Source organism: Podarcis vaucheri (assembly GCF_965113315.1).
Source record: "Podarcis vaucheri genome assembly, chromosome: 5".
Taxonomy (NCBI): Eukaryota; Metazoa; Chordata; class Lepidosauria; order Squamata; family Lacertidae; genus Podarcis; species Podarcis vaucheri.
Window position 1 is genome coordinate 94,041,478 of NC_138763.1, and position 16,493 is coordinate 94,057,970.

At 45.9% G+C, this 16,493-nt stretch overlaps 1 protein-coding gene and 1 long non-coding RNA gene across 2 annotated transcripts in view; both read left to right on the plus strand.

Annotated features, from left to right (window-relative positions):
* Window positions 1-15,392, plus strand: part of NAT8L (N-acetyltransferase 8 like) — a 48,170-nt gene extending 32,778 nt beyond the window's left edge. Inside the window, exon 3 of the mRNA XM_082223307.1 lies at window positions 12,316-15,392. Within this exon, the coding sequence (XP_082079433.1) occupies window positions 12,316-12,683 (368 nt within the window). The 3' untranslated portion in view covers window positions 12,684-15,392. The remainder of the gene's footprint in view (window positions 1-12,315) is intronic.
* LOC309532722 lies at window positions 374-2,264 on the plus strand. The gene is made up of 2 exons (XR_014219976.1): window positions 374-669; window positions 1,334-2,264. It is a non-coding gene; the product is annotated as an uncharacterized lncRNA (long non-coding RNA).
* Window positions 15,393-16,493: the final 1,101 nt, after the last annotated feature.

The window sequence follows — 16,493 nt, forward strand, 5'->3', positions numbered from 1 at the left end:
CCGAGGTACCACTGTACTTTCTACCAGGTACTTCTCTTAGAATCCTGTTGGTTCCATTGTTGGGCCTGAACCGTATTTCACACATAACATGTCTCAACGGTGTACGTTTTGCTTCCTAGACACTGTGCATTAATTGCATCAGAGTGGTTGTGTAGAGAGGCCTTCTATGTTTGCAGAAGTCATTAGCACTGACGGAGGAGAAAACATCCCCCAGACAGCAGCTATGGTGATGGCTTCCACTCACCGTGGACCTTTCACTAGCCATGACCTGCTAGATCCTTCAGACATGTGGGGTTTCCAGGATTCTGGGCCAAGTATGAAGCTCTCTGCTGCAGACGACAGGCACCCATCAGCTTCCAACTAGTAAGTACAATGATTATTGTGCAATCAGCATGCTAATGGGTTGGGCAGCCTGGAAGTCCATAACTAGTGTGAGATTTTGTTGGGGTTAACTGGACGTAGGCTGTGTTTTTCATGGGTTACGGTGGACGTGTTTGATGGTTGGAGGCAAGAGGAGATAAGCCTGGGGGAGGAGTCGATTCCTGAAAGAATAAGGGGAAAGCAGAGGTTGATTCTCGAAGCTAGTGCATATTATTTCTTTTCTATCTTTTCAGGTGGAGAAAAAAGGAGTAGCCACAGCACCTTCCAATGTTGGCTTCTAGAGCCAAGGTAGGTTTCTGCAAATGAATGGTGTGGGAAGGGGGTCAGGCCACATAACTTGGCTGTTCTTTGGGTTGGACATTTGGACTGGCAGCAGGAAGCAGTTGGAGAATGAAAGACCACGGATAGGCTAGTACAGGGTTTCCCAAACTTGGGTCTCTAGCTGTTTTTGGACTACAATTCCCATCATCCCTGACCACTGGTCCTGTTTAGCAGGCATAGGCAAACTCGGCCCTCCAGATATTTTGGGATAACAGTTCCCATCATCCCTAACCACTTGGTCCTGTTAGCTAGGGATCATGGGAGTTGTAGTCCCAAGACATCTGGAGGGCCAAATTTGCCTATGCCTGCTGTTTAGCTAGGGATGATGGGAGTTGTAGTCCAACAGCAGCTGGAAACCCAAGTTTGGGAAGCTCTGGGCTAGTGCTTACAACTACTCACCTCTCTTTCGTTCTCTTACTCTTCTCCTCCTTTGCTGATGCTTGCGCTGTCCTGTCAGACCTGGACAGCCATGTTTTGGATGTGGAAGAGTAAGAGTAAGGATGACAGCTTCCTCTTAACTCTTGGCGACATCCACTGCACGTCTGCTTGCAAGCAAGCTTGGGGGGAGGTTTAGTACAAAATGCGTTCAGGGCAAAGCAACTGATTCCAGATCTCCTCTCCTGTGTTGCAGGAGCAGCCAGAACGGCAACAGCAGAACCAGCACCGTACCACAAGTTACGTGAAGTCTGCTTTGTGGACAAAGTGCGCTCGTCTGGTCTGCCCCTGTAGCTGCAACCAGACCCTCACGTCTCAAGCGCAAGATGTTAAGAGCAATGAAGTAGCAAAGTTTGCTGATATTGAATAAATTGTTGGGGGGGGGGTTGTGTGTGTGAGGAGGCAGCTATCCCTCGTCCTTGGACTATGGTGGGAGGGAGTTGACCACACCAGTCCCAGGGCTGGCATTGTTTCAGGCACTGGTTGGGCATCTGTCAGAAAACCTGGAAGCTTAGGATCCTATAGTGCCATGCCCCCCCTGCTGCCAACACCACCTGGAACACACCTGCTGCCATCTCAGGCAGAACACAGAATACGTCCCATGGGCGTCCTGACCACACTTGAGCGGCCCTGGCCTTGCTTCTTGCGGCTCCTCAGCTGGGTGTAGGATTGCACCTTACAAGTAGCTAAGTGCAGTTTCGTGCTGAGCAAAAGGGCTTTCCAGTTAATGTTCTCCGAGCCGAGTCCAGTAGCTTAAATAAGAACCACACGCTTTGGGATAGAAATGCGCACAGCAGTGTATTCTGGTGTTGAGGGGCAGCGGAAACAATAACACGGTGGGTTTTTAATTCCTGCAGAACCAGCATCCTTGGGGTACGGGGAGATCAAGAACCACCCCCATGCTCCCGCTGAACCAAGCACACCTACAGAGCCTGCCTTTCTGGAAGGAAATCTCCAGGACGTCACAGAGAATATTCTACGGACTATTTTGCAGAAAAAGGCAATGCATATTTGTACAGTATATGTTCCAGAGCCTCCCCCCACCCCGTTTCTTTCTTTCAAAGTTTCTTCAAGTTATTATTAGAAATTCTCTTTCTGTATTAAAAATGGAGTTTGCCTTTTTCCAATTTAACAGATTGCGTGTGCATTTGTTGCCTCGCCAGTTCTTTTTCCCCGGTCTCCAAGGAACGCAGTAACCCTCTTCCACTGACTGCTGGCTCTGTCACTTTCTATCTGCATCGCAAGCTGACGCGTTGTCAGTAACACCTGAAACAGATGATTTGAACATCTAGCAGAAACCTCTGATCTCAGGCCTTGGCTCACAGACCATACTGTCACCCTGGCAATAGGACCCAGCAGTACTGGTTCCTGGCAGCGCCCATTGGTTCTCTTCTTGTTTACAAGTGTTGTCTTCATTTAAAGGCTTTCCCCTTCAGCTCCTTCCCCATAATGCCATCATCCCTCCAGGCTTAGAAGGAAGAGGAAGCGTCTCTGCATGTGAAATCTCCTTCCTTTAAAAAAACTTCCCTCCATTACTGTCCAAGCCTTAAAGAAGAAGAAAAAACTTGAATTGGGTCAGAGCAGCAGAGCTGAGAGACTATTTACTACAGCATTTTCCCACTTAACCTTCACCAAGTTGCTGTTGACCTCAGTTGAGGAGAAAATGCAACTTCTCAGCATTTTGGCTCTCCCCCCCTAATATAGCTCCCTTCCAGTCTAGTTTTCAGAATAAAGGTAAAGGGACCCCTGACCATTAGGTCCAGTCGTGGCCGACTCTGGGGTTGCTGCGCTCATCTCGCTTTATTGGCCGAGGGAGCTGGCGTTCAGCTTCTGGGTCATGTGACCAGCATGACTAAGCCGCTTCTGACGAACCAGAGCAGCGCACGGAAACGCCACTTACCTTCCCACCGGAGTGGTACCTATTTATCTACTTGCGCTTTGACGTGCTTTTGAACTGCTAGGTTGGCAGGAGCAGGAACCGAGCAACGGGAGCTCGCCCCGTCACGGGGATTCGAACCACCGACCTTCTGATCGGCAAGTCCTAGGCTCTGTGGTTTAACCCACAGCGCCACCCAGTTTTCAGAATACTAAAACTTAAAATCAAGTCCTGATCCCTGGGTCACTTCACAAGGTCAATAGTTGCATGCCAGGGCTCTGTAATCCCCTGATATAGAAAAATAACCAGGATGCAGCTGGCGTTGTGGTCTAAACTACTGAGCCTCTTGGCCTTGCCAATCGGAAGGTTGGCTGTTCAAATCCCTGCGATAGAGTGAGCTCCCATTGCTCTGTCCCAGCTCCTGCCAACCTAGTAGCTTGAAAGCACATCAGTGCAAGTAGATAAATAGGTACTGCTGCGGTGGGAAGGTAAACGCCGTTTCTGTGCACTCTGGTTTCCATCACGGTGTCTCATTGCGCCAGAAGCGGTTTAGTCCTGCTGGCCACATGACCCAGAAAGCTGTCTGCGGACAAACGCCGGCTCCCTCTGCCTAAAAGCGAGATGAGCGCCACAACCCCATAGTCGCCTTTGACTGGACTTAACTGTCCAGGGGTCCTTTAACTTTTTCTTTTTTCACCTTTAGTACAAAAACCAGACAGGGCAATGAGTAATGAATGGGTCAAACAGGCCACAACATTATTGATTACAGATGTGAAGGTTTTGCCTAAGGCATTGGGTATACCATTTTAACTCCAGCCCATCTGCTGGGAGTGTATTTAGGGTCAACCCAACCTTGGGCGGGTCCTATGACCTACATCAAATAGGGGTACCCGCCCTGAGGGGTCCCCATTTGAGGAGTGCTATGGCCCTAGGTCCCGCCTGGTTGTCTGGACTGAAGCAGCTCCTCAGGGACTCCTTTATCAGGATACACTTTCCCATGGAGGGGCAGACAGAGGCTACAACCTCCCCTCCATCCAAGACTCAGGCTTACCCAGTGCATAGCTGCACAAAGTTGTGGCGATTGCTATGAGGAAGGAGAAAACCACAGGGCCAGAGCCCATTTGCCAAGTGGAAAAATTCCTGCCCGGCCCCCAAAACAGTGGCCAACAATGTCCATAGCAAGGTCAAGAGCCAGCAAATAGCCAGTATTGGAGGGTGGGAGAAGAGGCCTGGGCAGGCCTTCTGTTTATTCCCAGGGTGCGGACCCAAGTGAAGCCTGGGGAGGTCCTGCACAGCAGCCTGCCTTTGATTGGCCAGTTTGCAGGCAAGCTACGATCCGACCAGGCCCCACACCAAGAACCATCACAGGATTGTGTGGGAGGGGGTCAGCACCAGGCCGCAACACCGCCTGCCCAATAGAGGCCAAGCGGGCTTGTAGAACCTGCAAATCCTCTACTCAGTCTCATGTTGATTCATGCAAATTAGGAACTCTTTGTTGATTTGCCATAGGTGATCCGGTGAGCTTGTGCATCCTATTGCAGTGATTCGCAACGAACAGTTCTCGAGGTTCTTCTTCAGCTCGCCATGTTTTTAAAGGTGGTTCAGATTGAAAGGGTCAGTTGATCATGGGTGTTGTGACAGGGCCTCTTCTGTGGTGGCGCCCACACTTTGGAAATCTCCCCAAGAGGAGATGGCCTAGGACGTTCTCTTCTTCTGGAAGAAAGCCAGAATTGTTTCACTCGGTGAGGGAAGACTACAAGTTTGTTGGCTGGGTTTTTTTTTGTTTTTTGTTTTTTTGCAAGGATATGACTCTGTTTCTGTCTTTCTGTGTGGACTTTGGCATTTCAAATCTCAGCGATGCCTCGAGCAAGGCCAAAATTTGGCAACCTCTTGCCTCCCGTTCGGCTCAATTCACTGTGACATAGTTGTGCCCCCTAAGCTCAGCGCCCATTGCTGTGGAACCAGTCTTAGTGCCCTACATCTGGCTAGGGGTGGTTGGGGCCTGGGGTCAGATTGGCAGAGCACACACTTGACACAGACCCACGTGTGGGATTTTGGTGGCTGCGGGAGAAAGAGCAAGACTAGGGGGCAGAAACACTGGAACTGAAAGTGGGATAAGAAAGAGCAAGATGAACGTATGGGGCAGCAGGAGGGAGAGCCCAGGAAAGCAAAGTCTCTTGTTGTGATCTGTGCCAAAGCAACAAAACCCGCCTGCTGCTCCCCCCCCCCAGTCCCCAGAGGGCTATGTCGGCTGAGCTGCTCTCTCTGAGACCATAATTGCAGCGTCAGTGAGATCAGAAGAAATCTCGAGTAAATTCTGACGGGATTCAGGGACGCCATGCAGAAGGAGCACTGTATTTTTCACTCTATACGACGCACTTTACCCCCTCCTAAAAAGTAAGGGGAAATGTGTGTGCGTCTTATGGAGCGAATGCAGGCTGCGCAGCTTTCGATGAAGCCAGGAGAGCAAGAGGGATTGGTGCGCACCAATCCCTCTCGCTCTCCTGGCTTCAGGGATAGCCACCCGAAACCTCCTGAGCGCAGCGAGAGCGCTCCCGCTGCGCTCAGGAGGCTTCGCGTTGCTTTTGCTGAAGCCAGGAGAGCAGGAGGGATCGATCCCTCTTGCTCTCCTGGCTTCACTTCGCTGGAGAGCCGAGCCGCTGCGCAGCTTTCCCTCCCTTCCGTTTCTCCTGCCGCTTCGCTGAAGGGGCACTGAACAGAGAGGGAGAGAACATTTTTTTTCTTGTTCTCCTCCTCTAGAACTAGGCACATCTTATGGTCGGGTGCGTCTTAGAGAGCGAAAAATACGGTATTTTGAAAAGGTGACTGAGAGGCAACACGATAGACGTTTGTAAAATTATGCGCAGCATGGAAGAAGCAGACAGAGACGTTTCTCTCTCTCCGAAGACTAGAACTCATGCTCCTTCAGCCGGGTGGGGGTGGGGGGCAAAGGTTGGAAGATTTAGGACAGAGAAAAGAAAGTACACAGCGAATAGTCAAACTCTGGGCCTCGCTCCCCCAGGAAGCAGTTTGGTGGGCACCAACTTGGTGTTGGGCGATTCTATTCCACCTTTTGTTGTGGACATGGGATTGTGGCGTCTCACATGTCTGTTTACTTTCCAGCACAGATTGCTGGGTCCCGTGAGCGAAACTTCCACTCTGTGTATTGCTCTTGTTTAGACTCTCTCTCTGAGAAGATGCCAAGGAGAGATGACATGTTTCTTTGCCCTGATTTATGTATAATGAATTTGTAGTTTTAGTATGTATCTACAGCCTCAAGCCTCTTCTGTTGTACAGTTTACTTTCAAGCAGGCTTGAGTCGCTGATTTACGTCAGAGCCAGAGGTCGATGTATCTCCGCAGCGGCGAAGGCTGAGAGGGAGACAATCCAGCTGGCCTATCGACCCCCAGATGCCGACACTTAGATGGCTTAAAGAAAGAATTGAACAAATTACCGTATTTTTTGCTCTATAAGACTCACTTTTCCCCTCCTAAAAAGTAAGGGGAAATGTGTGTGCGTCTTATGGAGCGAATGCAGGCTGCGCAGCTATCCCAGAAGCCAGAACAGCAAGAGGGATTGCTGCTTTCGCTGCACAGCGATCCCTCTTGCTGTTCTGGCTTCTGAGATTCAGAATATATATTTTTTCTTGTTTTCCTCCTCCAAAAACTAGGTGCGTCTTGTGGTCTGGTGCGTCTCATAGAGCCAAAAATACGGTAATGGAGCAGAGGGTTGTCAGTGGCTACTAGTCATTATAGCAACAGGACCCCTATTTTCCAAAAGCAGTCACGGATTTACAGAAGCCGTTCTGGTTTCTGATTTGATCCCGGAATGTCCCACTTTTCCTTAGGACGCTCCTGTTTTCATTGGAGAAATGTTGGAGGGTGTGGAACTTTGCTCTTTCTCCACAGTTGGAGGTAGGAATGCTTCTGAATACTAGCTGCAGGAAACTGCAGGACGGGAGAGTGTTAGTCTTGCGTTCGAATCCTGCTTGCTGGTTTCCCGGATAGCCACTGTAGAACAGGATGCTGGCAATGGGACCTGACCCAGCAGATCTTTCTTAAGGTCTTACGTTGGCAGTGCTTCGAGTAGCTTGGCTGTTGCTGTGGGTCTGAAACGAACGACTCTAGACGAATTGCAGCAAATAACTGTCCTGATTGGCTAGATATTTCAAATCTCAAGGAGAGAACCAGATTTAGGTTTGATGAGGCCCATAGCTACTGAACGTAATGGGGCCCTTTATATGTCCAGCTGTCCTTTGTCAACAACAAATTGTTGCTGTTTTTTGTGTTGAATATATGCTATATGGTAATTTATGGACATAATAGGTATCTAAAGCCATTTGCATGTGTTGTCATGCAACCAGTCCGTGCAGAATGTACGCACCCTAGATATAAAGGCAAAGGTACCCCTGACCGTTAGGTCCAGTCGCAGACAACTCTGGGGTTGTGCGCTCATCTCACCCTATAGGCCGAGGGAGCCGGTGTTTGTCCACAGACAGCTTCCGGGTCAAGTGGCCAGCATGACTAAGCCGCTTCTGACGAACCAGAGCAGCGCACAGAAACGCCGTTGACCTTCCCGCCAGAGCGGTACCTATTTATCTACTTGCACTGGTGTGCTTTCAAACTGCTAGGTTGGCAGGAGCTGGGACTGAAGAATGGGAGCTCACCCCGTTCGGGAATTCAAATCTCTGACCTTCCGATCGGCAAGGCCTAGGTTCTGTGGTTTAGACCACAAAGCCACCCGTATCCCCACCTTACATATAGAAATGAGCAAACCAGTGATATTTTAGGGAGCAGGCTAGCAGGTGGGGCCCATGACTTACCTCATAGGAGCCTATACAGCACAAAATACTGTTGCTGTATGTAGGTTTTATTTTATTTGTTTTTCTATATTATATTTTGAAAATGTACATCCAGAGTTTTTTTCCTTTAAATTTTTTGGGGGGCCCCAAGAGAGTGGGGCTCTAAGCTATAGCTTGTTTAGCTTATACGTAAATCCAGCACTGCTCAAGTCGGTGCGCACCGCCCCCTCTCGCTCTCTAGGCTTCAGTGAAGGCAACCCAAAGGCTCCGGAGCGCAGCGGGAGTTTCCTTGCTCTCCAGCCTTCAGTGAAAGGAACCCGAAGCCTCCGGAGCGCAGTGGGAGCTCCCGCCGCGCTCCAGAGTCTCCGGCGGCTATCTTTGAAGCCTGGAGAGTGAGAGGGGTCGGTGCGCACCGACCCCTCTCGCTCTCCAGGCTTCAGCGAAAGCAACACGAAGCCTCCGGAGTGCGGCAGGAGCGCTCCTTCTGCGCTTTGGAGGCTTTGCGTTGCTATCGCTGAAGCCATGGAGCCTGCATTCGCTCCATAGGACGCACACACATTTCCCCTTAATTTTTGGAGGGGAAAATGTGCGTCTTATAGAGCGAAAAATGTGGTGTTTGAGTTCTTATTTGAATTTACTTATTTGAATGTCAAATCACAATTTCACCCCAGTTGCTGGAAAACTGGAATTTGTACCAGGTTTTGGGTTGGGACAGGTTTAGAGGTCATCTTAATCCTGGCTGCTAAAGCCAACTGTAAGGAAATGAATTTATCTGTGGCTCAGGTTGTAAGCCCTCATCTGAATGTGATACCACGTGGTCGTGAACTTACCCATTTGGCATCACTTGTACCTGGTATATCTGGAAGAGTCTCTGCTGATTTTCTGGGAACTGGTTAATGTATTTGCTGAAATGTTTGCGTGGAGAGTAAACACTTATCTGAACGGTTAGGAGAAAAGTTAATGGTAATGATAAACGACAGGAGGAGAAACACAGAATTTGGTTGTTGTTTTTTCCAACTTTTTCATATCATCTTTAGTTTTTATTTAGCAACATTCCTAAATAAAGACATAAAAAACAGTTCATGGAACGATTTGGTTTTGGAGCTTAAATTTAATATGCAATAGGTAGAATGCACAAGGATACAAGACAATACCATGAAATGTATGGAACAGCAAATACAAACTTTTGTTAACACATCGGGAAACAATATTAGATTGAGAAGTAACGGGAATGGGGGGAGGGAGGTATAGGGGAACATTTGGAAATATATGTGATTTAAGAGGTTAAGAACAAGGGAAAAAGAAGGAGATTAACATGAATGAAAAGCAAAATCACGTTCTTGTTTGTATTGTGGTTTATTTGGGTTGTAAAATCCTCTGGTGTAAAGAGTGTACAATTAAAAAAAAACTTTAAAAAAAAGTTCGCTATTTAAGAAGCAATTTCTTGAGAAAACAGGATTGGGGTGATATATTCAAAGCAGTAACAGAGAAATATGGAATTCAGTTGAGCTGAGCAACTGGAAATAATAAAAGGTATTTTCACCCTGTGCTATGTTAATGTAGTCTTACTTTAAATGATATCTCGGTATTTTACATCTTGAAAAATTAGCAAAACTATGCCTATTGATAACGGTCTGAAGGGGAACCTATCTGCTTGCTTAGTAGGGCTCGAACCGTAATGATCCGACACCGTACATTGTCCCTCATAAAACACTTCCCGCTTTATAGTTTTTGCACATTATTTGGGGGGCGGGTTTAAGGTTTTGTGGCCCAGCAGCTGTCTGGGGATGCCGGATGCTGACCCCGTCGCTGTTTTCCCTGCTCAAGCAATCCCAATGAACTACAAACACACAAAGCTTTATTTTATTTTAGCTTCCGTCCTTTTTTATCGTTACCATGTGGGAACCGATCCTGAGTGTTATGTACTGAAGTTCTCACCCTGGGCCAGCAGGGGGATACTGTAGATAGTTATGCAAATAAGGGATCGAAAGTGACATTCAGTGATTGGATAGTTTTAGAAAATTGTTACAGTTACGTTGTAGTGGAGCTCTATATAAGCAGGCTGACTGAACCCTTCAGTTCAGTTCTGTTCTGGCCTGTGAATAAACAAGAGCTGTTTGAAGAATCGCTGTGTCGTCTGATATGTTCACCCACAACTTAACACTGAGAGAGAACCGTTTGCAAGCTATGCTCTTTGCTCCGTTAAGGGCATGGACTGGCTGAATTGTGTGCTGAGATGTGGGGGACAGTGTGTAATGTATCAGTGACCTCAGAGAGTTTTATAAGGTCCAGGGCCTTATAGATTTGGAACCTCTATAATAAAGTGCATCAAATCGCTTGCAAGGAGAGAGAAGAAGCAAGGTTAAACTTCACAGGGGTGTTTCACTCTTTAAGAATGCATTCATTTGTTTGCGAATATTATTACCAGTAATGTTTGCCTTCTGATTTAGCAGAAATAATATTTAAATGTACGCGCATTTCTAGTTCCTGTGAATATTATTTCAAGGCCTAGCCTCAAATCTTGGGCTGTGATGGTGAGAAGCACTGGATTACTACGGCACAAGATAGCAAGAAACGGATGACAACTTTCCCCCCTGCCTTTCAAATCTATTCTAAGACAAAAAATAAAATCGTGGAGTGATATCAGAGGGTCATGTTCACTCAGAGCTCTCAAAATATCATTTAGGTTGCAATTCTATCCCCACTTACCTGGGAGCAAGTCCTGTTGATTAATGAGACTTACTTTTGAGTGAACATCAGTATATTAGTTTCTGCAGCAGACCCAGAAGCGCTTAAGAAATATAAAAAAATTGCATCATTCATTAGCTGAGTTCCAAAGTAGCTTCTAGGAAAAAGCAAAGAAACCTCAAAGCTTAAAAAGAAATTCAAACTGTGCTGTATGTACATGATAGCAGAAGGAAAACATACCTTGTGGTTTTTGCCATGGTGTACATGGAAATTCGTAATTTACCGCTTGGTGCCCTCTGTATCATCCTGCTAAGGTGTGCTGATCTTCCTTTGCTCTCCAAGATTTCTGATTATTGCAGAAGTATGGTGAGATATTCCTCACCAGTTTGCAGGACAGGAAAGGCAACTGGTGATGACCAAGAGACTGGTTTCATCCTATGTTAAGCGAGCGTTTGGATGAGGGAAAACAAACAAGGCCACCGGCTGGTCTGCCCAAAAGGACGGCTCGCTTTTGATGCCAGTTTGGCAAAAAACAATTTCGTTGTCTCATTACAAATGAGGAACAGGAGCAAATTAATGGAAGGGAGGTCTGTCGTTCACAACAGACGATGAGGGTGTATTGCGGAGGAGGGCTGTCATCTTACACTCTTAGCTGAAGATGAGAAAAATGGGAGCATTGCAAACTCCACTGGACGGGAAAATACATTTTCCTGGCCTGCCGGGTCCATCATTGCAGCCACAAGCCCCCTCTGCATTATGTAAGACATTCATCAGGCCCTGCTAGAAAAAGGTTGAGGCTCTACTGTACCGTATTGAGGAAATAACTGCAATATACAGTGATACCTTGGTTCTCAAACTTAATCCGTTCTGGAAGTCTGTTCCAAAACCAAGGCACGCTTTCTCATAGCAAGTAATGCAAAACGGATTAATCTGTTCCAGACTTTTAAAAGCAACCCCTAAAACAGCATTTTAACATAAATTTTACTGTCTAACGAGACCATTGATCCATAAAATGAAAGCAATAATCAATGTACTGTACTATAAAATAAATAAGACAGTATTGTAGATGATCAAAATTAAGATTTTATTTATTTATTACCCGCACTGATGATAGTCGTCGTTTGGATGGGGTTTTTTAATCCATTTCCGCAGTCACACAATCAATCAGTAGCTGAACTGGGTTCCACAGGGCCACAAAAAAGAACTAAACGAAAAAGCCTCAAAAATGCAAAATAAATAGCAAAAACAAAAGCGCCAAACTTAGTCTGTTCCAGAAGTCTGTTTGACTTCTGAAATGTTTGAAAACCAAGGCACAGCTTCTGATTGGTGCAGGCGCCCTGGAAACAGTAGCTGACAGCCACATCGGACGTTCGGCTTCCAAAAAAACGTTCGACAACTGGAACACTTACTTCTGGGTTTTCAGCATTTGGGAACCAAGGCGTTTGAGTACCAAGGCGTTTGAGAACCAAGGTACCACTGTAGAGGGATTCATAAGATTCTCAGGTGATGAGAGTCACACAGCCAATTTTCTGGTTCTTCAGGATCACAGTTGTTTTTTACAGTAGATATCAAGAACCACTGATGGAGCTCGCAGGAACGCAAGCGCAGAAATGTTAGAAGGAACCTTCTAGAAAAGTGCCGCCTCTGCTTGGTTTTTGCTCTCAAGGGCGAACTGTTTCGCATTGACTGTCCACCGCGTTGCTCTGAGCCCGGAAAGAAATAGGGAAAACGTCCGATAAACCCCAGAGATGTGTATTTGAAGAAGCCTTTTGTGTTTTGTTTCCCAGATTCACATGTTGCTTTGTACCTGCAGGTTCCTGCTTCTGGGTGGCCGTGTTGAACGGCAACGTGGTGGGCATCGTGGCTGCGAGGGGCAACGAGGAAGACAACACGGTGGAGCTGCGCCGCATGTCGGTCGACTCCAAATACCGCGGAAAAGGGATCGCCAAAGCTCTGGGTCGGAAGGTGGTTGAGTTTGCCATGGTCAATAACTACTCGTCGATTGTACTGGGAACCACGGCGGTGAAGGTGGCGGCTCACAAGTTGTACGAGTCTTTGGGATTCAAGCATGTGGGTGTCGCTGAAGACTACACACTGCCTGGGATGACACATTCTATTCTAGAGCGAATGTTTTTCCAGCTACGCTTCCACCGCTACTGCCTGCAGCTGCGCGAAGAATAATAATAATAATAATAAAACCCGCCCCGTGTTTTTTGTTCCTCCCCAAAATCTTTTCTGCCTGTGTTTTGTGGGAGTTTCGCCATTGTTTATTTGCAGGTTGCCTTTTATTTTGTTTTATCCCCCCCCCCCGTTCCATCATTTCATCCCACTCCTCTTCATTTGGTTTGTACAGATGTACAAACAAAGGCTCCCTTCTATTTCCCTGACATGCTTGTAGAGTGACGGTGCTAAATGCAGGAGGTTACGGCGGACTGCTCTAAAGGCGCGTACGTTTGCTCGGCAGCCTAGGAGTTCAGGACGGACCACCCTCTCCCCTCCTGCCCTCTCTCTGTCTTGCCCAGGTTACCTACATAAGCACAGGAACTTTAAACGCATAACAATATAGCTTGTCCGGTGTGTTTCGTAAATAGAATATCCGCGCCCCCCCTGCCCCGCCCCCCCATGCCCCCCGAAATATTAACAAAAGTATAGTAATACTTCTTGATACAGCTAAGTGCAGAAATTTTACTTGAATGCATTTTTCAGTATTTCATGGACAGGTATGCATTCGTTTTATCATGACATATTGATTAACAATACTGAAAGAAAAATGTGAAAAAACCCTGCTTGCTATAATGCATGAAAAGGAAGTTTTTGCATGCATACAAACACACAGCACTGCCAAGTTGGCTCTCTGATCTTGCACTTTTTCGATGTACCTCATTCTGTCAACTGTCTGAAAGAATCTCGGTGCATCTGATAACTATGACATGTTCTTTTATCCTCATTTCCTTCTTAAGCCAGCAAAAAGTATTTTGAACCCTGAGCCCAGTGTAATATATGTAAATTGTTGAAATATCATCTGCGCTGATGTATATATAACCTGCAGTTCTGTGCCAGACATCTGTATATGCAGTAGAAATCCTTCTGGTTTAATTTTATATTATTATTATTATTTTGTCATCATGTATAGCTTTGTTTATTATTCTTTGCTTCCTTTATTCAAGCTCTAGCTTTTGCCGACTCGTTTCACAGAGGCAAAATGGAGGCTTCTATTTCTATGGCAACACACCTGTATGCTACTATGTGCACCAAAATCTATGCTTCAGAAAAGCAATATGCAAAAGACAGATAACTCTAAGTGGCAAGTTTGGCTGAAAGCAGCAGGGGAAACAAAATGCTCCTTCAACCAACTGCTAGTGGCATAAATATAGACAGCCTGCCGTTAAAAGTAACCGCTGCTTTTTAAAGATGTCAGATTTGTGAACTGTACAGTGCAATGCAAGCGGCAATGCAACACAGATTTGGCATGTGTCTGTAGCGCCCGTCACACAAAAACGACAACAACCAAGGTTACAGCTTCTTCTATAACTTACTTTAATAAACAGCAACTTTGCATGACGTATATCTCGAGGGAACTCAGAATGTTTTAAACTTTAAAATGTGATATATCAGAAATGATAAGTACATTTCTGGTTGCACTGAGTTTGGGTGGGTCAGAAGAGTCTGCTTTTTAAAGGGAAACCCCATTTAATGTATTTCCTCGTTTTGTTTTTAAACCGCCTCGATAGAAATTAGGTAAAATGTTTGAGGGTACCGCTTCAAAGATGCAATAAGGGATGAACTCAAAGGAGGAAGTGATTCTTTCTAGAACCAGAAATGCTCATGGGCAAAAATTATCTGCCCTTTGACGCAAAGACGGGATGTTTTCTGTGTATGCAGAAAAATTGGTAGGGTCAAGATGAGGATAACTGTTGCCCTCATTATTCCTCCAACCAACACGGAGAAGGCAGCTTCTATTTTCTCCTTATCCAATAGAGGGTGTATTTCATGGAAGACAAATGTCACTGATAGGTCTCTACCAGATGACCTTTTTATTGATTTGTTTGCACAAATTCGCAGGGAGGTTAGACGATGTTGGTGATTTCACGGAGCATTCATTCTCATTTGTTTGCAGGGAAGTTGTACAAGATTGCATCAGGCAGTTGGCTATTCCACACAATTTCCCCATCACTTTCCTTACTGCAAAAAGTCCAATCTGAGGGGGGGGGAGGGGAGTTTATTGCGCAAGATTGCCAAATCAACTTTAATTGCAAAACCCGAATTTGCAGGTATATGATTGAATCTCGCCCCAAAATAGTGACAGCCTGGAAGCATCCATAGTCCTATTCCTAGCACAGAGCAAGAGAAGCCATTACAACCTCCATGCGCACGATAAGATCTCAGCCAAATAAAGTGGTAAGAATAATTCACAAAAGCCAAAATATTTTTATTTTTAACTACTTAATGCCTTGTCAGTGTTGGTATTCTTCCTGCATCAGACATTGCTATACCTAAGAATGGCAGCATCCAACTATGTCCCAGCAATAAAAACAAATTGATTAGTAATATAGATTAAATTTGATTTACAGAATGTACTTATTGGAACTGAGTGTGTGTGGACACGGAATGTATTTTTTAAAAATTTCTATGCTGTACATTTCTCCTGAAGCTAAAATGTGTATCGTGGGAAGGTGTAGAATAGAGGTGTAAAGTGTACAGAAATTGGTATAATATTTTCTAGCTGTTTTCAGTGATTTCATTAAGCTGCATAACACAGAATAATATAAAGTATTAGGAAAAAAGTGAAAGAAAATGACTGCTTGTGCCTTTTAATCTTCTTTTCCCCCCTCCTGTGTTGTCACTATGCTAAATGATTTCTGGAGAATTAAATCATGCTTTATAGCCCAATTTGAATGAGCAGGGGGTGTGGGGGTGGGAATGAGAGCGGCCCATAGTCTATAAAGTGAATATTATTTCCAACGTCATGTTAGATTAACAGCATGCTCCACATTCAGGAGAACCCATAAAAAAACACATTAAAGTCTTCAAAGACAAAAGGCCATTGGTGCCACTGTTCATCTCACGGCACTCTTTTTGACGTAGTCTTCATCTGTGGTTTTATTCATTGGCCTGATAGAAAACTGTTAACAATACCAAGCTCAGCTCACCATAACTGGAATGAAGTAGCCATGGGAGCGAACACCTCTACAAGCAAACATTTACGTCTCAAAGGGCAAAAAGGTTCTCCTAGTGTCTTCTTCTTCAATGATGCCTCAGAGCCGAGTAAGATTGTCTTCCATAAACACGGTTTTAACAATGAATCCATAAGTGGCTGTGGAGGCCAATTCTGGACCCACACGTCCTTCCACAGAGAGGACATAGGGTTGATCATGGCGGGCAGGAGTTGATCACGGTGTGGATTTGCCAAGCGTGCCTTCCTCCTAGCACGTTTCTCCCTTGCGTCCTGAGTTCAAGTATCTTCAAAGCCCATGACACCTTTGGTAAAGGCTGTTCTCCAGTTGCAGCGCTCACAGACAGGTGTTTCCCAGTTGTCTGTGTTTATACTACATTTTTTTAGATTTGCCTTGTGACAGTCTTTAAACCTCTTTTGTTGACCACGAGTGTTATGCTTTCCATTTTTAAGTTCTCCTAGTGTGGAACCCCTCTAATGACCAAATGGATTTTGTTGTTTTGGGGCACAACTCAGCCTAGGAAGCAAACCTTGCACTTAGCTATCTCTGCTCATCCATAAGTTTGGTATAACCTGCCCCTGCTTCTTCAAGAGGCAAATCTGGCTTGTAGATTCAGCAGTGTCTGCCTTATACTTTTTTACTGTTCTGGCGATGAGCATTGCTTTTGGTTGCCATAGCCCCGGTTTACGGAAAGCAAGTGGCACCCTAATAAAGGTAAAGGGACCCCTGACCATTAGGTCCAGTCGTGGCCGACTTGGGTTGTGGTGCTCATCTTGCTTTATTGGCCAAGGGAGCCGGCGTACAGCTTCTGGGTCAT